Genomic DNA, 16,403 nt, shown 5'->3' on the forward strand with positions numbered 1-16,403 from the left:
GTATGGCTCTTCCCCAGACCCAGCTGCATTTTGTGGTGGGATGAAGTGCTGCGTACTTAGAGGTGCAGTGACATCTGTATTTAACTTGTTGACATCTGAATTTAACCTGAATTAGACCTGTTGTCTCCTGGTAACACCCTGTGAGCATCCCAGGCTTTGCCTGCTGGGTGGAGCTGAGGCACTTGCCTGAAGTGCAGCACCAACTCATGGACTTGATCTCCACAGGTCTTCAAAGTGGGAAACAAGACAAAAGAGGCAGTGAAGGACTTGACAGTGAACATGTATGAGGGGCAGATCACTGTCCTGTTGGGACACAATGGTGCTGGGAAGACCACCACTCTGTCCATGCTCACAGGTAGGAGTCTCCTGCTGCAGGAACTGATGGCTTTACCCTCGAACAAGAGCCAGACCTTGTCTCTGAGGGCGGGGAGGGGTTTTTGATCTCCTTGGAGCACCTTTAGTTTCCTGGGCCATTGGCTAGGAGTGCCAGGGTAGTGAGAGGGGGATAAAGGAGCATGGAGGGTCCCTGCTCAGCCCTCCACAAGAGTGGGATCAGCCAGTGGGTGAAATGGCAGCAAGGTTTTGTGCTGGAGAGCTGTGAGAAGAGACTGGATGTGCTGTCCAGGATGGCTCTCTGTAGGCTTTGCCATGGTAACACAGATAAGGTGGAACTGGTGTTTGTCATTCTTGATCTGCTGGGCTCCAGGATACCTATTTTGGCACAAGGGACACAATGACCTTTGATATTCCTCTTCTGTTCTCTATTGCTCTGAGATGCTCCTGGCAACTCAGGGGACTCATGGGACCTTCCTGGAACTCTGCCCTGGCCCTGCCTGGCTCTCTGCATGGCTCAGAACCGTGTTTGACCTGCCTGTTCCTCTCCTTTCTGCACTGGTGGCCAGTTCCCACCTGTGGGTGCCCTGCAGCCCATCCTGCAGCAGAGGAAGCTGCTGTCCCCCAGCCTGAGCACGAGACAGACCTGCTCTGGTTTTTGGCAGAAAGCTGGCGGCGGGGGGGGGGGGGATGCTCATCAGGACCCTCCACATTTCCACTGTCTCTTTGCCACTGGGGTCACCCTGAGCTCCCCACAGGTCTGCACTCCCCGACGGGCGGGCAGGCCTACATCAACGGCTACGAGATCTCCCAGGACATGGTGCTGATCCGCCGCAGCCTGGGGCTGTGCCCCCAGCACGACGTCCTCTTCGACAACATGACAGTGGAAGAGCACCTCCACTTCTATGCAGGGGTGAGCCTGGCACTGAGCAGGGGGACAGCCCTTGGGGAGGTGCCTGGGCTCCTGGAGGTGGGGAAGTGTGGTGAGATATATCACGTGGGTCCAAAAATGGTCAGAGGGTGGAACACCTCTGCTCCGGAGCCAGGCTGGGGGTGTTCACCTGGCAAAGAGAAGGCTCCAGGGTGACCTTGGAGCATCTTGCAGTGACTACAGGGGTTCCAGGAGAGGGATTTTGGACAAAGGCCTGGAATGACAATGGGGAATGGTTTCACACTGAGAGAAGGCAGGGTTAAATGGGATATACAGAAGAAATTCTTCCCTGTGAGGGTGATGAGGCCTTGGCACAGGTTACCCACAGAAGCTGTGGCTGCCCCTGGATCCCTGAATGTGTCCAAGGCCAGGTTGGATGGGGCTGGAGCAGCCTGGGATAGTGGAAGGTGTCCCTGCCCAAGGCAGGGCAGTTGGCCTAAATGATCTTAAAGGACTCTTCCAACCCAAACTATTCCATGATTCCATGATAAGCAGAACAGCCCTTGCATCCTCTTCCCACCTCATCTGCAGGCTGGTGCAGGAGTGGAGGGTCTCAGACAGCAGAACTCCATGGAACCACCCCTGCCAGCTGTGCCAGCTCCTGCAGGGGTGCGCAGGAGTCCAGCTCTGCTTCCCCACTTTCCTGTCTGAGTGTGGAGCAGGGAGTGTGGTGGGGTTTGGCAGCCCTGCAGGTGGGCTCACTCCTCCCTTCCCCTGCCTGGCAGCTGAAGGGATACCCAGCCTCCAAGTGTCCTGAGGAGATCAACCACATCCTGAGGATCCTCTGCCTGGAGGACAAGCGGCACTCCCTGAGCAAGGCTCTCTCCGGGGGCATGAAGCGCAAGCTGTCCATCGGCATCGCCCTCATCGGGGACTCCAAGGCAGGTGCCTTTGCTGGGCCCCCTCGCACCTGGGGCCAGTGCAGCTCCTTGGGGTGGCTCTGAGGCTGTTCCTCATCTGCAGTGAGCCAGTGGGAGAAGCAGGGACAGCGGGGAGCAGGCAGGAGCACCCCCACTCTGAGGGTCATGCCCTGAGACTCTGCTGTCTGGTAGCCCAAGATCATTGCTGTGAGGCCGAGGTTTCTCCTGGGCCCTGAGGTTGTCCCCTCCTGTGCTGCTGGGCCTCCCCCAGCCCTTTCTGACCTGCTCCCATCTCCTGAGTGCAGGTGGTGATGCTGGATGAGCCGACATCAGGGATGGACCCAGCCTCCCGCAGAGCCACGTGGGATCTTCTGCAGCAGCAGAGGAGCAACAGAACCATCCTGCTGACCACTCACTTCATGGACGAGGCAGACCTGCTGGGGGACCGCATAGCCATCATGGCCAAGGGCGAGCTGCAGTGCTGCGGCTCCTCGCTCTTCCTCAAGCGCAAATACGGTATGGGGGCAGAGCAGGCTGTGCTCCGTGTCCTCTCCTGGCCAGAGAGGAGCAGGAGGGGTAGAGAGAGCAGGGAGGGGATCCATTGCTCCTTGCCTGATGGCTGGTGCTCCCCATCCTGCTCTTCAGCCTCTCCTGGGGCCCATCTCCACATTTGCTCTTGCATGGTGTCCGTGTCCGGTACAGAGCGGTGCCTGTGCATCCCTCTCTGTCCCAGCCCCCTGCCCAGGCTGGGCTGGCCTGGGATTGACCTTCCTCTCCCTTCTCTCATGGCTCCCCCCAGGGGCTGGATATCACATGGTGATGGTGAAGGAGCCCTACTGCAACCTGGGAGAGATCTCCCGCCTCATCTGCCAGTACGTGCCCAACGCCACCATGGAGAGCAACGCTGGGGCAGAGCTGTCCTTCATCCTGCCCAAGGAGAGCACCCACAGGTAATGGCATTGTCCTCTGCTGCCCCTCCCTGCGGGGTCCCTTCTCTTCACACACTCTCACAGGCTTGCTGGAAAGGGGAGCTGCTCCCTGCATCAGCACTGGTCATGGAAAATGGGATTCAGTTCCTCCTGTAGTGCTGAGGGTGGCACACACAAGGCAGGATGTTCTGGCTCTGAAATCAGATCTATAGACCCAGGAGATCAGGGGAGCTGATTGTCTCCTTCTGCTCTGTTCTTGTGAGACCCCTCCTGCAGTGCTCCCTCCCAGTCTGGAGGCACCAGCAGGAGGATGTGGAGCTCCTGGAACAAGTCCAGGGAGGCCACAGAGATGCTCCAAGCACTGGAGCCAGGCTGGGAGAGCTGGGGGTGCTCACCTGGAGAAGAGAAGGCTCCAGGGATATCTCAGAGCCCCTGCCAGGGCCTAAAGGGGCTCCAGGAGAGCTGGAGAGGGACTGGGGACAAGGGATACAAGGGATGGAGGGACAGGGCAAGGGGGAATGGCTTCCCAGTGCCAGAGGGCAGGGATGGATGGGATATTGGGAAGGAATTGTTTCCTGTGAGGGTGGGCAGGCCCTGGCACAGGGTGCCCAGAGCAGCTGTGGCTGCCCCTGCATCCCTGGGAGTGCCCAAGGCCCAAGTGGATGGGGTTTGGAGCAGCCTGGGATAGTGGAAGGTGTCCCATCCCATGGCAGGGGCTGGAATGAGATGGTCAGTAAGGTCCATTCCAAACTCAAACCCTTTTGTATTTCCATGATTCTGTGATAGCTGAGGCAAGAACAGCCAGTGGAGCCCAAAGTCTGCCCTGGGGGACAGGGGTGTGCTCAGTGCCACAGGTCACCCTGGGGTTGGATGCAAGACTCCAGCCAGCTGCAGGACTGATGCCCAGAGGGTCTTTACCCCTGAGTGTCCCCTCCCACGAGTGTCAGCGTCTAATGTCTCCCTTCTCTGCTCAGGTTTGAGGCCCTGTTCACAGAGCTGGAGCAGAGGCGGGAGGAGCTGGGCATCGCCAGCTACGGCGCCTCGGTCACCACCATGGAGGAGGTGTTCCTCAGGTAGGTGGAGGGGTGACCAGTGCCCATGTGCTTTGGTGATGGCCAGCACAGCCCTCCGGGGCACTTGTTGGCTTTGGTCTCTTGGCTTTGGCTTCCCCAGCTCAGAACAGCTGTATCTTGCCTGGATCTGTTTCATCACCTGCTTTCCCTCCTGGCACAGGGTTGGGAAGCTCGTGGACTCCAGCATGGATATCCAGGCCATCCAGCTGCCTGCTCTGCAGTACCAGCACGAGAGACGCTCCAACGACTGGGCCATGGATGACTCCAGCAGCCTGAGTGGCATGACAGACATGACGGATGACAGCGGGGCGCTCATTACTGAGGACTGCTCCAGCATCAAGCTCAACACCGGGGTGAGTGCTGGGGGGTCGGTGCAGCAGGAACGGGGAGACGATGGGTGAAGGGAGGGGCTTGAAGTAGGGTTACCAGGTGGAGCTTCCCCCACAGTTGCTCTTGTTGCATGTGGTCTGGAACCACAATCAAATTGAAAGTTCACGTTGGAATCTGCATTGTTAGGACAAATGATTTTTTGGGTTAGTAGGGTTACTCTTCATATTAATCTTGGGATCCAAGTTGCTCTTCAAGGTGATCTAATGTGGTTTTCCACCTGCCGTTGTTCTATTGTTGGGGTTTTCCAGAAGGAAGATGAGAAAATCCATCTTCCTTCCCTCACTAGGCTCGTGTTCCAGTTCCCTGGCAGCCCTTCATGCCCCGCTGCCTCAGCGCCTGTGATCAATGTCCCTTGTCTTCTCAAGGGCACGTCTCAAAGGCAGAGGGGGAGGAGGATGTTGCTGGGTTTGAAAAGCACAGAAGGTGTTTGCAGGGGCTGGGTGGGGCACTTGCAGATGCTCACCCGGTTGCTCTGGCCAACACCTGCCCTGCAGTAATCCTGTTTGGGAGCCTCAGCTGCTGGGAGGTGGAGGAAGGTAAAGGTCATGGCTAAAGCTGCTTCTAGCACCTGAGATCTCAAAGTGACTGTGACGCGTTCAGAAGCCACGGAGCTGGATGAGCTGGAGCTGGGCAGCTGCCCTGCTAATCCCTTTATAGGCTTAGCTGGAGAGCAGACTGCTGCAGGCTGGCAGGTGCATAAAGGATGGCGGTGGTTTGGGGTCATCTTCCACATCAGCTGCATGCGGTGACGTGTCCCCAGCTGGCAGGGCTCACCGTGACCCGGCCTCTCCCCTCGCAGTTCTACCTGTGCTGCCAGCAGTTCTATGCCATGTTCATGAAGCGGGCCATGTACAGCTGGCGCAACTGGAAGATGGTGGCGGCGCAGTTCCTCGTGCCTCTGATCTTCACTGCCTTTGCCCTCATCGTGGCCAAGACCTTCCCAGGCCCACGGGACTCGTCCCAGCTGCAGCTGACACTGGAGCCCTACGGCCAGACCATCGTACCTTTCTCGGTGTCGGGCACCGCGCAGCTGCCGCAGAGGCTGGCGGAGCAGTACACGGAGCTGCTGGATGCCCAGCATCAGTCGCCACTGGAGGTGCTGGGTGAGGGCTCAGGGAGCACCCCTGGAGGAGGTGGTGCCTGGTGGGGTGTCCAGGGGCCACTGGTGTGGGTGGTTTACGTCCCAGCTGTGCCATATCTGATGCTTTTCTTTCCTGCGTGGGAGTGTCGTGTCATTGGCAGGACCTCTCCTCATCTGAGCAGAGCTGTCTTCTCCACAACCCCATGTTTGTGGCCACTAGAACAGGCTCCCCAGGGAATGGTCACGGCCCCAGTGCTCCCAGAGCTCAAGGAACTTTGATAATGCTCTCAGGCACATGGTGGCATTGTTGGGGTGTCCTATGCAGGGCCAGAAGTTGGAGTCGATGATCCTTGTGGGTCTTTTCCAACTCAGGAGATTCTGTGGATCTGTGTATCTGTGATGAGGACTAGGGTGGGCCACCAGGGCTGAGTCTGCTTGGGGTCTTTTCCAGTTGGCCTCAGTTAGCTGTGGTGTGATGGAGCCCACCCGTAACAGCGGTGGTGTTTGGCAGGTGGGCTGGAGGAGTACCTCATCTCCCGAGCCTCTGAGGAAGGAGGAGCCTTCAACGAGCACTACATTGCAGCCGCCTCCTTCGAGGCCATGGGGAACCGCACGCTGGTCACGGCGCTCTTCAACAACCAGGCCTACCACTCCCCAGCCACCGCCCTCATGCTGGCTGACAGCGCCATCCTCAGAGTGCTAGCAGGCCCCAACGCCTCCATCACCGTCACCAACTACCCCCAGCCCCGCAACATCACCGAGAAGGCCAAGGACCAGCTCATGGAGTACGTGTGGTGATGGCACAGGGCTCACTTTCCTGCTAGGGCTCCCATGGGTGCAGGTTGGCTTGGTTGTGCTGGAGTCAGTGAAGAAGCCAGGCTGGAGCTTCTCAGACCCAAATGTAGCTGTGATTGCACTCAGGAAGTCAGGAGGGCAAATCTGTGGAGATGACTTCCCTGCTGAGCCTGGCAGCCACGTCACCCCATGCACATCTCAGAGGTTGGCTGTCCCCTTGAGATACTGGCTGCGGTTATTTTTCCTGGGTGCTCGTAGTAGTGGAGGCCATGTGGCCATGCTCTTCACAAAACCCCACATCCATGGCCTCTGAACCTCACCTAGACCAGAGGGCCATGTCTGAGACCTCACCAAGGCAGCGTGAACTTTTGTGGTGTGCAGGGTGGGCTATGCCTGGGGGATGATTGTCACCCTTGAGTGTTTCTTCAGCATGTTGGCCAAGTGTAGCCTCTTCAAGAAGCCCAGTGTGGGTGTGCTGGCCACAGCTTTCTCAAGAGTGGCAGCAGAGGACAGGTGCTGATCTCTGCTCTCTGTGACCAAAGACAGGACCTGAAGGAACGGCTGAAGCTGTGTCAGGGGAGGGTTAGTCTGGAAATCAAGAAAAGGTTCTTCTCCCAGAGGGTGTTGGGGCACTGACCAGGCTCCCCAGGGAATGGTCCTGGTCTCAAGGCTGCCAGAGCTCCAGGAGCATTTGGACAACACTTTCAGGGGTGCACAGGGCGGGATTGTTGGGGTGTCTGTGCAGGGCCAGGAGCTGGGCTGGATGATCCCTGTGGGTCCCGTCTAACTGAGACTATTCTGAGATTCTCTGCTGTCCCTGTGCAGCCTCAGCACTGGTTTGCTGAGGTGTCCCTGCCCTAACGTGTCCCCCTGTCCCCACAGAGGCCAGACTGGTTTTGCCATTGCTATCAACCTGCTGTATGGGATGGCCTCTCTCGCCAGCACCTTCGCGCTGCTGCTGGTCAGCGAACGCGCCATCAAGGCCAAGCACGTCCAGTTCGTCAGTGGCGTGTACGTGGTCAACTTCTGGCTTTCTGCCCTGCTCTGGGACATCATCAACTTCCTCATCCCTTGTGCTCTGATGTTGGTGAGTCACCCCTGGCACCCCAATGCCCTCCCCGTTGGTGGGAGTGCTGGGCGCTGCTCCTCTGGGATGTGCATGGGTGCAGGGGGAAGGACAAGGCCACTGGTAATGTCTCTGTAGAAAGGACCCACTAGAAAGCTGTCCCTTGGTCCTGCTGGGAGCTGGACCATGGCCAACCAGCTGGGGCAGTGTCCTCTGACAGTATCCTCTGTCCTCCCTCTTTGCTGTTGGGACTAGAAAATGTTAAATCCATGAGATCTTGGAGAGGAATTCCCCAGATCTCTTCTGCATCCCAGTCTGCGGAAAGGGCCTCCCCTGGGGACAGCCATGGGCTGCTGGTAGGACCCATCCATGAGGGGCTGTCTGGGTCAGTGCAGTGCTGATGTTACCCTGGGCCACTGGGACAAGGAGACATCGCCTGAGGTCAAGCCAAATGTGCCTTCTCCCCACATTGCTGTGCCCCAGGTGATATTCCAAGCCTTCAATGTGCAAGCCTTCACCCAAGACAGCCACCTCGTTGACGTGATGCTGATCTTCCTCCTTTATGGCTGGGCCATCATCCCCCTCATGTACCTCCTCAGCTTCTTCTTCTCGGTGGCAGCCACGGCCTACACCCGTCTGACCATCTTCAACATCCTCTCCGGCACCGCCACCTTCCTCGCCGTCACCATCATGAGCATCCCAGGTGGGTCACTGCCCTCTCTACCTGCCCAGCCATCACCAACAAGGTCCAGCCCCCAGGGGGGCTCTCTGACCCCAGGGCTGGTCCCACAATAGCCATAAAACACTACAACAGTCAATTCTAACTCATTAAATGTGACAAAATATGTTTGGTTTCTCTCTAAACTTCAGGGTCTTTCAGGTATCAGGGTTTTTTCTCCCAAACCAGCAGTCTCTAATTCATTGATCCACCTGTTCTCTTTCAGAGCTGGGCTTGGTGGACCTCTCCAAAACCCTGGATAAAGTTTTTCTCATCTTACCCAATTACTGCTTGGGCCAGTGCATCAGTGACTTCTACCAGAACTATGAGTTCATTCAGTTCTGCACCTCCTCTGTTGAAGCCATCTTCATCTGCAAGGCCTTCAGTGAGTCTCTACATCCTCACCTGGCCAGCCCCCCCAGCATCACTGGGGGGTTGTGTGGGGTGGATGGTGGAACTGGGCAGTGTCCTGGGGCCTCTGCCTGGGCAGTAGCTGCAGGTACCATTTTAGAGCAAAAACTGGGCAGCATATTAGGACATACATAGGAGAAAATTCCTTAACTGGATCACCTTACTCGTGATTTGGAGGAAAAATGTGTCTAGGGGAAGTTTCAGAGATGAGTAAAGAAATCCCAATCCCAAGATTGGTGTCCTCTTCCTGCCTCCACTGGGTGTCTTGTGCCAGATCCCCTCGAGACCCAAATCCTCCTGTGGGAAGCATTGGAAAGAGCTGTGGGCAGGGAGCCAGTGTGGGATGAAGATAAGCCTGGCAAAGTTTTGGGCTCACAGCTTTCTCTGGAGTTTATCTGCCCCTCCCCAAAGTGTGGATTGATCCTGGAGGATCAATTTTGTTCCATCTTTCCTCAGATATCAGTTATCAGATGAACTACTTTTCCTGGGAGACCCCTGGGATTGGGCGGTACCTGACCTCCTTGGCCATCCAGGGTTTCTCCTTCCTCTTCCTCCTCTTCCTCATTGAGACAAACCTCCTCTGGAGACTGAGAACTCTGGTCTGTGGCATCTGCAGGCGGCGGAAATGGGTGAGTGAAGCACGTGGGAGGGAGCTGTGCCCTCCAGGCCCAGCCCAGGAGTCCCTGTGAGCAGGAGACACGCCCTCATCACCTAAATCATCTTCCCAGGGAGCATCCCTGGAGCTTGGAGGAGCCAGTCCTGTTAAGTGTATGGATTGGCAGAGTGAGACATCTCCAGAGGCAGCTGATGGAAGGGATGGATCCTGCCAGGGTTGGGGACACTGGAGGAGCCCATTCATCCCCCAGCAGCCAGGTGACACAGAGTGTGTCTTCCCCCTGTGTTCAGGTGGCCCTGCTGAACAGGGTGTCTGTGCTGCCAGAGGACAGGGACGTGGCAGATGAGAGGAAGAAGGTTTTGGAGTCACCACCAGAACTGCTGTCGTCTCTCAGCAGCCCTCTGGTCATCAAGGAACTGACCAAGGTGAGGCAAGGTGGCCTGAGGATCCTGATGCCATCTGAGCCGTGTCCTCTCGGGGTGGCAGAGCCACCGCCCGCCTTGCTGTGCCATCGGGCAGTGACATGTGGCCCTTGTGTGGCTCCTCCAGGTCTATGACAGCCGGGAGTCCCTGCTGGCAGTGGACAGGATCTCCTTGGCCGTCAGCAAAGGGGAATGCTTTGGTCTCCTTGGCTTCAACGGAGCGGGCAAAACCACCACCTTCAAGATGCTGACAGGTGACGAGAGCATCACATCGGGGGACGCCTTTGTGGATGGCCACAGCATTCTGGCCAACATCAAGAAGGTACCCAAGGCTGCGGGGGTGAGGGTGGTGTTGTAGACCATCCTGTGTTTGCCTGGGCTGAGCCACCTTGCAAGTGCCTCCAAGAGGATGTGGTTGCAGTTCCAGAGGCAGGGACAATAAATATTCCAGGGACATTGTGTCCTTGGCTGGCTCAGCTCTCCATTATCTGGCCATGTGGAAGCAGTTTCCTCTCTGCTGGGATTACAGATGTGATACAAATGGAGACCAAACCTGCTGAGGGTAGCAAACCCTTCATCAAAGGGTTTTACCTCCATAGCTGGAAATGTGGAAAATATTGGAGGATGGTCTCTAAAATGAGTGTATCAAACCTTTCCAGACCTCTGCTAGGGGTGTCCTTGCTGGTAATTGCCCACTTCCTTTGGAAGAGGAAGAGATGAGCAGGGGTTAGGCTTTCGGTCCAGTCCTTCCTCTACCACTGTCCCAGATTTCACAGAATACTCTGATTTGGAAGGGACCCACAAGGACCATCAAGTCCAAGTCTTAAGCGAATTGGGATCTCAGACAAGGTCAGACATGAAGAACATTCCTTGAGAGCATGCCCCATATTGCTTCCTTCCCTGAAACTGCCTTCTCTCATGCTCTTGTCTCTGGAAGTGAGCATGACACGGGGGAGGTACCAGCCCTCCAGCACTTTCCTTCTTCTGAGAGCCTGGGCACCCCAAAATGGTCCCTCACAGTGAGGAACCAGCTTGGCAGAGGCATTGTGAGCCCACCCAGCTGCTGTCCAGAGACACATCTGTCCGTCCCTGTCAGCCCAGCTGCTCCAGGGGGCATTTCCCTCTCATTCCCCCCACGGTTTCAGAGCTGCGGCTCAGTTCCCATCACTCTGAGCAAAACCTCAGGGAGGAGCAGCAAGGCCCGTGGGTGCCCAGGCACTCCTGGCTCGGAGCCCTGCCCGTGGGCTGATTGCCGTGCGCTGCTCTGGGCCGCAGGTGCAGCAGCGGATCGGGTACTGCCCGCAGTTCGATGCCCTGCTGGAGCACATGACGGGCCGCGAGACGCTGAGCATGTACGCGCGGCTGCGCGGCATCCCCGAGCGCTACATCGGCAGCTGCGTGGAGAACATGCTGCGGGGGCTGCTCCTGGAGCCGCACGCCGACAAACTCGTCAGGACCTACAGGTGAGAGCAGGCCTGGCCAAACCGCTGTCCCTCCTCTGGCCTGGTGCTCCCTGTGCTCCTACTGGGGCTCTGTCCCCGTTCCTCGCTCCCGTTTTCAGCTGAAGGTTGAACTTGGTGATCTCGCAGGTCGTTTCCAACCTTAATGGTTCTGTGATTCCTCTGCAGCGGTGGGAACAAGCGGAAGCTGAGTGCTGGCATTGCTCTCATTGGTGGCCCCCCTGTGATCTTCCTGGATGAGCCCTCCACTGGCATGGACCCTGTGGCCCGGCGCTTGCTCTGGGACGCAGTGACACGGACACGGGAGTGTGGCAAATCCATCATCTTCACCTCCCACAGGTGACACCTGGCTGGGCAGGGCTTGGCATAAGAGATCAGGGAGAGTGGTGGGATCCAAGGGATGGGACACACTTCCAGGGCCTCGTGGGTGGGTATACACTGCCTGCAGCCAGTGGCGGCTCTACCCAAATCTCTCTCCTCAAAGAGTCCAGAGAGAAGGGAACACACCTCCACCCGCTTCCCAGAAGCTTCTGCTTGTGTCTGGTGCTTACATGCCCAGAGAAGCTGTGGCTGCCCCATCTCTGGGGCATGCTGGACTGGGCTTGGAGCAGCCTGTTCTAGTGGAAGGTGTCCCTGTCCATGGCAGGGGGTGAAATGAGATGAGCTTTAAGGTTCCTTCCAGCCCAAACCATCCTGGGATTCTCTGAATGAGTTGTCTCCTTCCTGCAGCATGGAGGAGTGCGAGGCACTGTGCACACGATTGGCCATCATGGTGAATGGGCAGTTCAAGTGCCTGGGCAGCCCCCAGCACCTCAAAAGCAAGTTTGGTAGTGGATACACCTTGCTGGCCAAAACCCGGAGCGAGGAAGAGGGTGAGCTGCAGGCCTTCAAGGCCTTCGTGGAGAAGACTTTCCCAGGTACCGTGAGCTGCTGGAGTGGTTGCCCCTGGAGCAGGGGCAGGGTGCTGGGTGTGAACTGCAGCACCTTCCCTAACACAGAGCCTCTCCCTGCTCGATTCTCCAGGCAGTGTCCTGAAGCATGAGCACCAGGGCATGGTGCATTACCACTTGACCAACAAGAACCTCAGCTGGGCACAGGTAAGGGGGCACTGGGAACCCTTTTCCTGCCCCTTTCTGTGTTCTTGGTGCTTTGCTTTTGGTGGTGCATCCTCCCCACGCTGCATTACGCTGTGGAAACCTGGGATGGGTGGGCAAAACTTCCCCGTGCTGACAGCTCCCTGCTCCTGCCCTCAGCCCCAGGAACCCCCTGGCAGTGCTTCAGTGTGCTCCCACTGGGGCTGTGGGCAGTGGCTTTCCCCAGCCACTGATCTTGAGGGGTCCTAGCCCAGGGACACCAATAAAACCCCACAGTACAGACACAGTATGTAACCCTCTGCATACATATACAGAGTTAGGTATAGAGTATACCTAGTGATAGCTCTCTCTATATATTGTCTACATGTACATTATCTATATGTGAATACATGTGAATATCTCTATACTATGAATAAACTATCTATATACTATGAATATCTCTATATACTATGAATATAGAGATATTCATAGTATATAGATAGTTTTCATATGCAGTATCTAAGTATATATATATATCTGTATATTACATGCACTGGATGTAGTGTATATCATATACTGTATATTGTATTTATACAATATATAATATCTACTCAATAGGGTATATGGTACAGGTAATACTCTATAAGATTATATACTCTATATACTCTCTATCAAGTATGTAGTATAGTCTATAGAGTATATATAGAGAGAGTACATAGTATACAGATTATATTAAAACTATGTATAGGATTATATAAAAACTAGAGAGTGAGTTTATAAATATATATATATAAATAGTATATAAATATATGTATATCATATGTAGCTCAATATAAAAATGATGTGTATGCTAGATACAGATAGTTATGTACAGTGTATATAGTATCCTGAGTGTTATTTCTATATTATATAATAAGATTTTTTATATATGTGTTAGCAGAAGCCTTGGGCAGGGATTCAAACCCAGATATGTGTGTGAATATATATAAATACATATATACATGTATATATATGTATGTATTTGTATATATGTATATATGTATGCATTTACACATATAAATGTGTAAAACAATCATATTCATAGCATATGTTTTTAAATGGTGTCAGATACTCCTGGCTTCCCCCCACTCTCCTGCCAGGGAAGGTGTCATTTTCCTGGGTCTCCCTGGAGAAAAAAGCTTTCTCTGCTTTCCCTGCCACAGCCAGGAGGTTCCCTGTCACAGTGGGTGCTCCCTGTCACAGCCTGGGGCTCCCCCTGTGGTCCTGGGAGTGCCCCCACACCCAGTCACGCTGCCTCCTGTCCCTGCCCTCCCTTGCAGGTCTTTGGGGCCCTGGAGAAAGCCAAAGAGAAGTATCGCTTGGAGGACTACTCGGTGAGCCAGATCTCCCTGGAGCAGGTCTTCATGAGCTTCACTCGCTTCCAGCACTACACAGAGGACAGAGGGAAATGAGCTCCCTGATGCCCCGTCACGGACTGGCCCTCAGCCTATACATAGTATATATAGAGACAGTAATTTATATATCGGCGTGTCTTAAATACTGTATCAATGTAAACCTTCCCAGCAAGGGGTGAGGGGATGGCAGCGCTCCTGCGGCTGCCAGCACGGGTGTGCGTGGGTGTGCGTGTGTGTGCGCATGTGACACTGCCACTCTCCAGCCTTCTTCATCCATACAGCAAAAACATCCACCCAAAAATCTGGGAGAGCCTGCATGGGTGGAGAGGGGCATTGGACTTGGGATGGCAGAGGAGGATCCCCTCTGCTCCCCCTTCCCTGCCCGTGGCTCACACCCAGCGGGACGCACCCCGCGCTCCTCACCCGCATGTCCCTGTGTTGTTTGGTGGTTGCTCGTGGTTTAGCAGGAGCCTGTCACATAGCTCAGATCCAAACCGTCCTTGGGGCAGCAGGATGTGCTGGGATTGCCCCTGGGAGCACTTTGTGTCCAGCCAGGGGGGTACAGCTCAACTCCTGTCTGGCACCTGCCTGGCATGGAAAGAGGAGGCTCTGTCTCCTTTAAGCGCTAGGGAAAACTGTCTCCTCCTGCCTGCTTGCCAAGCCTGGCTCGAGGAGCTGGCTCTGGCCCCAGCTGTGCAGGGGGAGCTGTGGTGCCAGGAGCTGGCACTGGGTGAGAGGTAGCAATGGAGCAATGCCAGAGCTCGGCCTCAGAACAGCACGTGATGGGCACGGCTGGGAGCCAGAGCTGGAGGCAGTGAGGGGTGCCCAGGGACACTGCAGGGACGGGTTAGAGGTGCCACAAGGTCCCTGGGGATGCTGTGGGTTGAGGGAGAGGTGCTGCAGGGTCTTGGCTGTGCTCTGTAGGATGGGTATGAAGTGTCACAGGGTGCCCAGGGATGCTGCTGGCCTCAGTGTTGTGCCCATGCAGGGGTTCTGCCAGCAGCACTGCCCCACACTGTGCAGTGCAGCCACAGGACCAGCTTGAAGCCAGCGATGCCCTCGCTGTGCCCGTGTCCTGCTGAGCTCACCTCTTTACACCCCACACAGCTCCAACCTGACCATATCTGTCCTGCATCCTCCTCCTCATCCCCTCTGCCCCTGACCAGGCTGTGCCAGCAGCAGACAGGGAGCAAAGGCCCTGTCCTGCCCCTGCCTGGCTCCAGGATGCTGCTGGGCACCAGCATTGCCCAGCCTTGCCTGGGCCATGCTGCTGGGCACCAGCATTGCCCAGCCTTGCCTGGGCCCAGTTGGAGGAGGCAACTCCTTTTTGGAGTTTCCCAGTGACTGGGTTGGGGTTTTTTTTGTTTGTTGGAAATCTGTGTTGATTCTTGTCTGTCCTTAACTAGTCCCTGTGTCACCTGGGGCAGCTGCCCCATGATCAATGCAGAGCTATTTGCACTATAGTACTACACACAATTGCACATAATTAATATTTATGGCAAGGGGGGCTGATTCCCTCCCAGTGATTGCATTGTCAGGGGTTGGGTTATATTTTTGGGTTGGGTTTTCATTTTTTCCTCGTGACTGACTCATTTATTCCTGTTCCATTTCTTTCCTTTGCCTAATGTTGTTGTTCAGAACAATGGTGCATCATGTTACTAAGAAGTTCCCTGGATCTTAAAGATGTGTGCTTTTATTAGTCAGCAGCCAGCAGGTGAATGGCCTGCTTAGACCCCTTGGAGTCCTTTGGAGTTGCTGGCATGGAGGGATTGCACCCTGGGAGCATCCTGGTGGGCAGCAGAGCCAGCCACTGTCAGGGACCATGCAGGGGGGAATCCCAGCAGCAGGGACTTTGCCAGGGAGGGAAGAAAAAAGGGGGGATGCTTTTTGCTGGGAGGGTGGGCTGGCAGTGCCCTGAGCACAGCAGTAACTGTCCATGTCCTGTTGGCTCTGGTGCCCCCTGCAAGGCTTGGTGCTGGCTGGGGACACAGAGGCAGCTTAACCCCCACCCTGCCCATGATGCCATGGCAGAGCTGGGGGGAGTGTCCACGGCAGGGATGACATCCCCTGGCCCCAGCCCTCCATCACTCTGGGGCCACCCTGGCCTCAATGAAGGAGGTGTTATGGAAGTAGCATTTCCCTGTCCCAGGGGCTGTAACACCCTGCCTGGCAGCGAGGCAGGCACTGTGGGCTGTGCATGGTGCTGCTCCTGATTTCAGTCACAGCCCCAGTGCCAGGTGTGCCAGCCTGGGGGTGGGAGCAGGACCAGGAGTGCTCCATGGGCAGGTGCCAGGGGCACAGCTGCTGCTGGCACTGCTCTGGCCTCCCAGGTGGGAGAAGCAATGCAGCTCCTGGCCAGCTTCTACTCCCCCCTGGCTGCAGTGTGGTTGTTGCTCCCATCATAGGAATAATAAAGATGATTTTTTTTTCCAGTGGGTGTTTCCTGGCCTCCTTTCGATTCAGACTCTATTCAGCCTGTGCCGGCCTCCTGCTCTCTGCTTGGGGAGAAGGACATGGGGGAGAGGAGTGTCCTACAAACCAGAACTAGAAGGGCTCAGTTTGGCTTGAAAAGCCCATCAGCTGAGGATTTTTTTTGTAGAAGCAGAAGTTGGGGTCTCCATTCTTTTTACTTCAGGTAGCCACAACTCTCCTCTCTCAGCTTACCCAAACAACCACAGGTGAGGGGGAGACCTTGAGCCTTTTGGCCTCCATGGCAGTGGGCAGCTGGCCCTGGCATTCCCATTCCTGCAGCTTTGCCCACCTCCATGCTGCAGCGCAGCTCTGGAGCACAGCCAGGGTGCTCAGCCCCCCTTGCAGATTCCCATACGCCCCCCAATCCCAAACATCACCT

The 16,403-nt window shown here is 55.8% G+C and overlaps 1 protein-coding gene across 2 annotated transcripts in view; it reads left to right on the forward strand.

Annotated features, from left to right (window-relative positions):
* The window catches only part of ABCA3 (ATP binding cassette subfamily A member 3), a 31,919-nt gene extending 15,935 nt beyond the window's left edge, over window positions 1-15,984 (forward strand). For both annotated transcript variants that reach the window (XM_066560542.1, XM_066560541.1), the window contains 20 exons: window positions 226-355; window positions 1,092-1,246; window positions 1,990-2,145; window positions 2,430-2,640; window positions 2,924-3,074; window positions 4,028-4,126; window positions 4,287-4,479; window positions 5,316-5,619; window positions 6,109-6,382; window positions 7,275-7,479; window positions 7,942-8,161; window positions 8,403-8,561; window positions 9,044-9,216; window positions 9,494-9,628; window positions 9,753-9,947; window positions 10,901-11,088; window positions 11,254-11,424; window positions 11,815-12,002; window positions 12,109-12,182; window positions 13,478-15,984. In XM_066560542.1, the coding sequence (XP_066416639.1) occupies window positions 226-355; window positions 1,092-1,246; window positions 1,990-2,145; window positions 2,430-2,640; window positions 2,924-3,074; window positions 4,028-4,126; window positions 4,287-4,479; window positions 5,316-5,619; window positions 6,109-6,382; window positions 7,275-7,479; window positions 7,942-8,161; window positions 8,403-8,561; window positions 9,044-9,216; window positions 9,494-9,628; window positions 9,753-9,947; window positions 10,901-11,088; window positions 11,254-11,424; window positions 11,815-12,002; window positions 12,109-12,182; window positions 13,478-13,609 (3,513 nt within the window). In that variant the 3' untranslated portion in view covers window positions 13,610-15,984. The remainder of the gene's footprint in view (window positions 1-225; window positions 356-1,091; window positions 1,247-1,989; window positions 2,146-2,429; window positions 2,641-2,923; window positions 3,075-4,027; window positions 4,127-4,286; window positions 4,480-5,315; window positions 5,620-6,108; window positions 6,383-7,274; window positions 7,480-7,941; window positions 8,162-8,402; window positions 8,562-9,043; window positions 9,217-9,493; window positions 9,629-9,752; window positions 9,948-10,900; window positions 11,089-11,253; window positions 11,425-11,814; window positions 12,003-12,108; window positions 12,183-13,477) is intronic.
* The last annotated feature ends 419 nt before the right edge of the window (window positions 15,985-16,403 follow it).

The sequence above is a fragment of the Molothrus aeneus genome, chromosome 16 (assembly GCF_037042795.1).
Source record: "Molothrus aeneus isolate 106 chromosome 16, BPBGC_Maene_1.0, whole genome shotgun sequence".
Lineage (NCBI taxonomy): Eukaryota > Metazoa > Chordata > Aves > Passeriformes > Icteridae > Molothrus > Molothrus aeneus.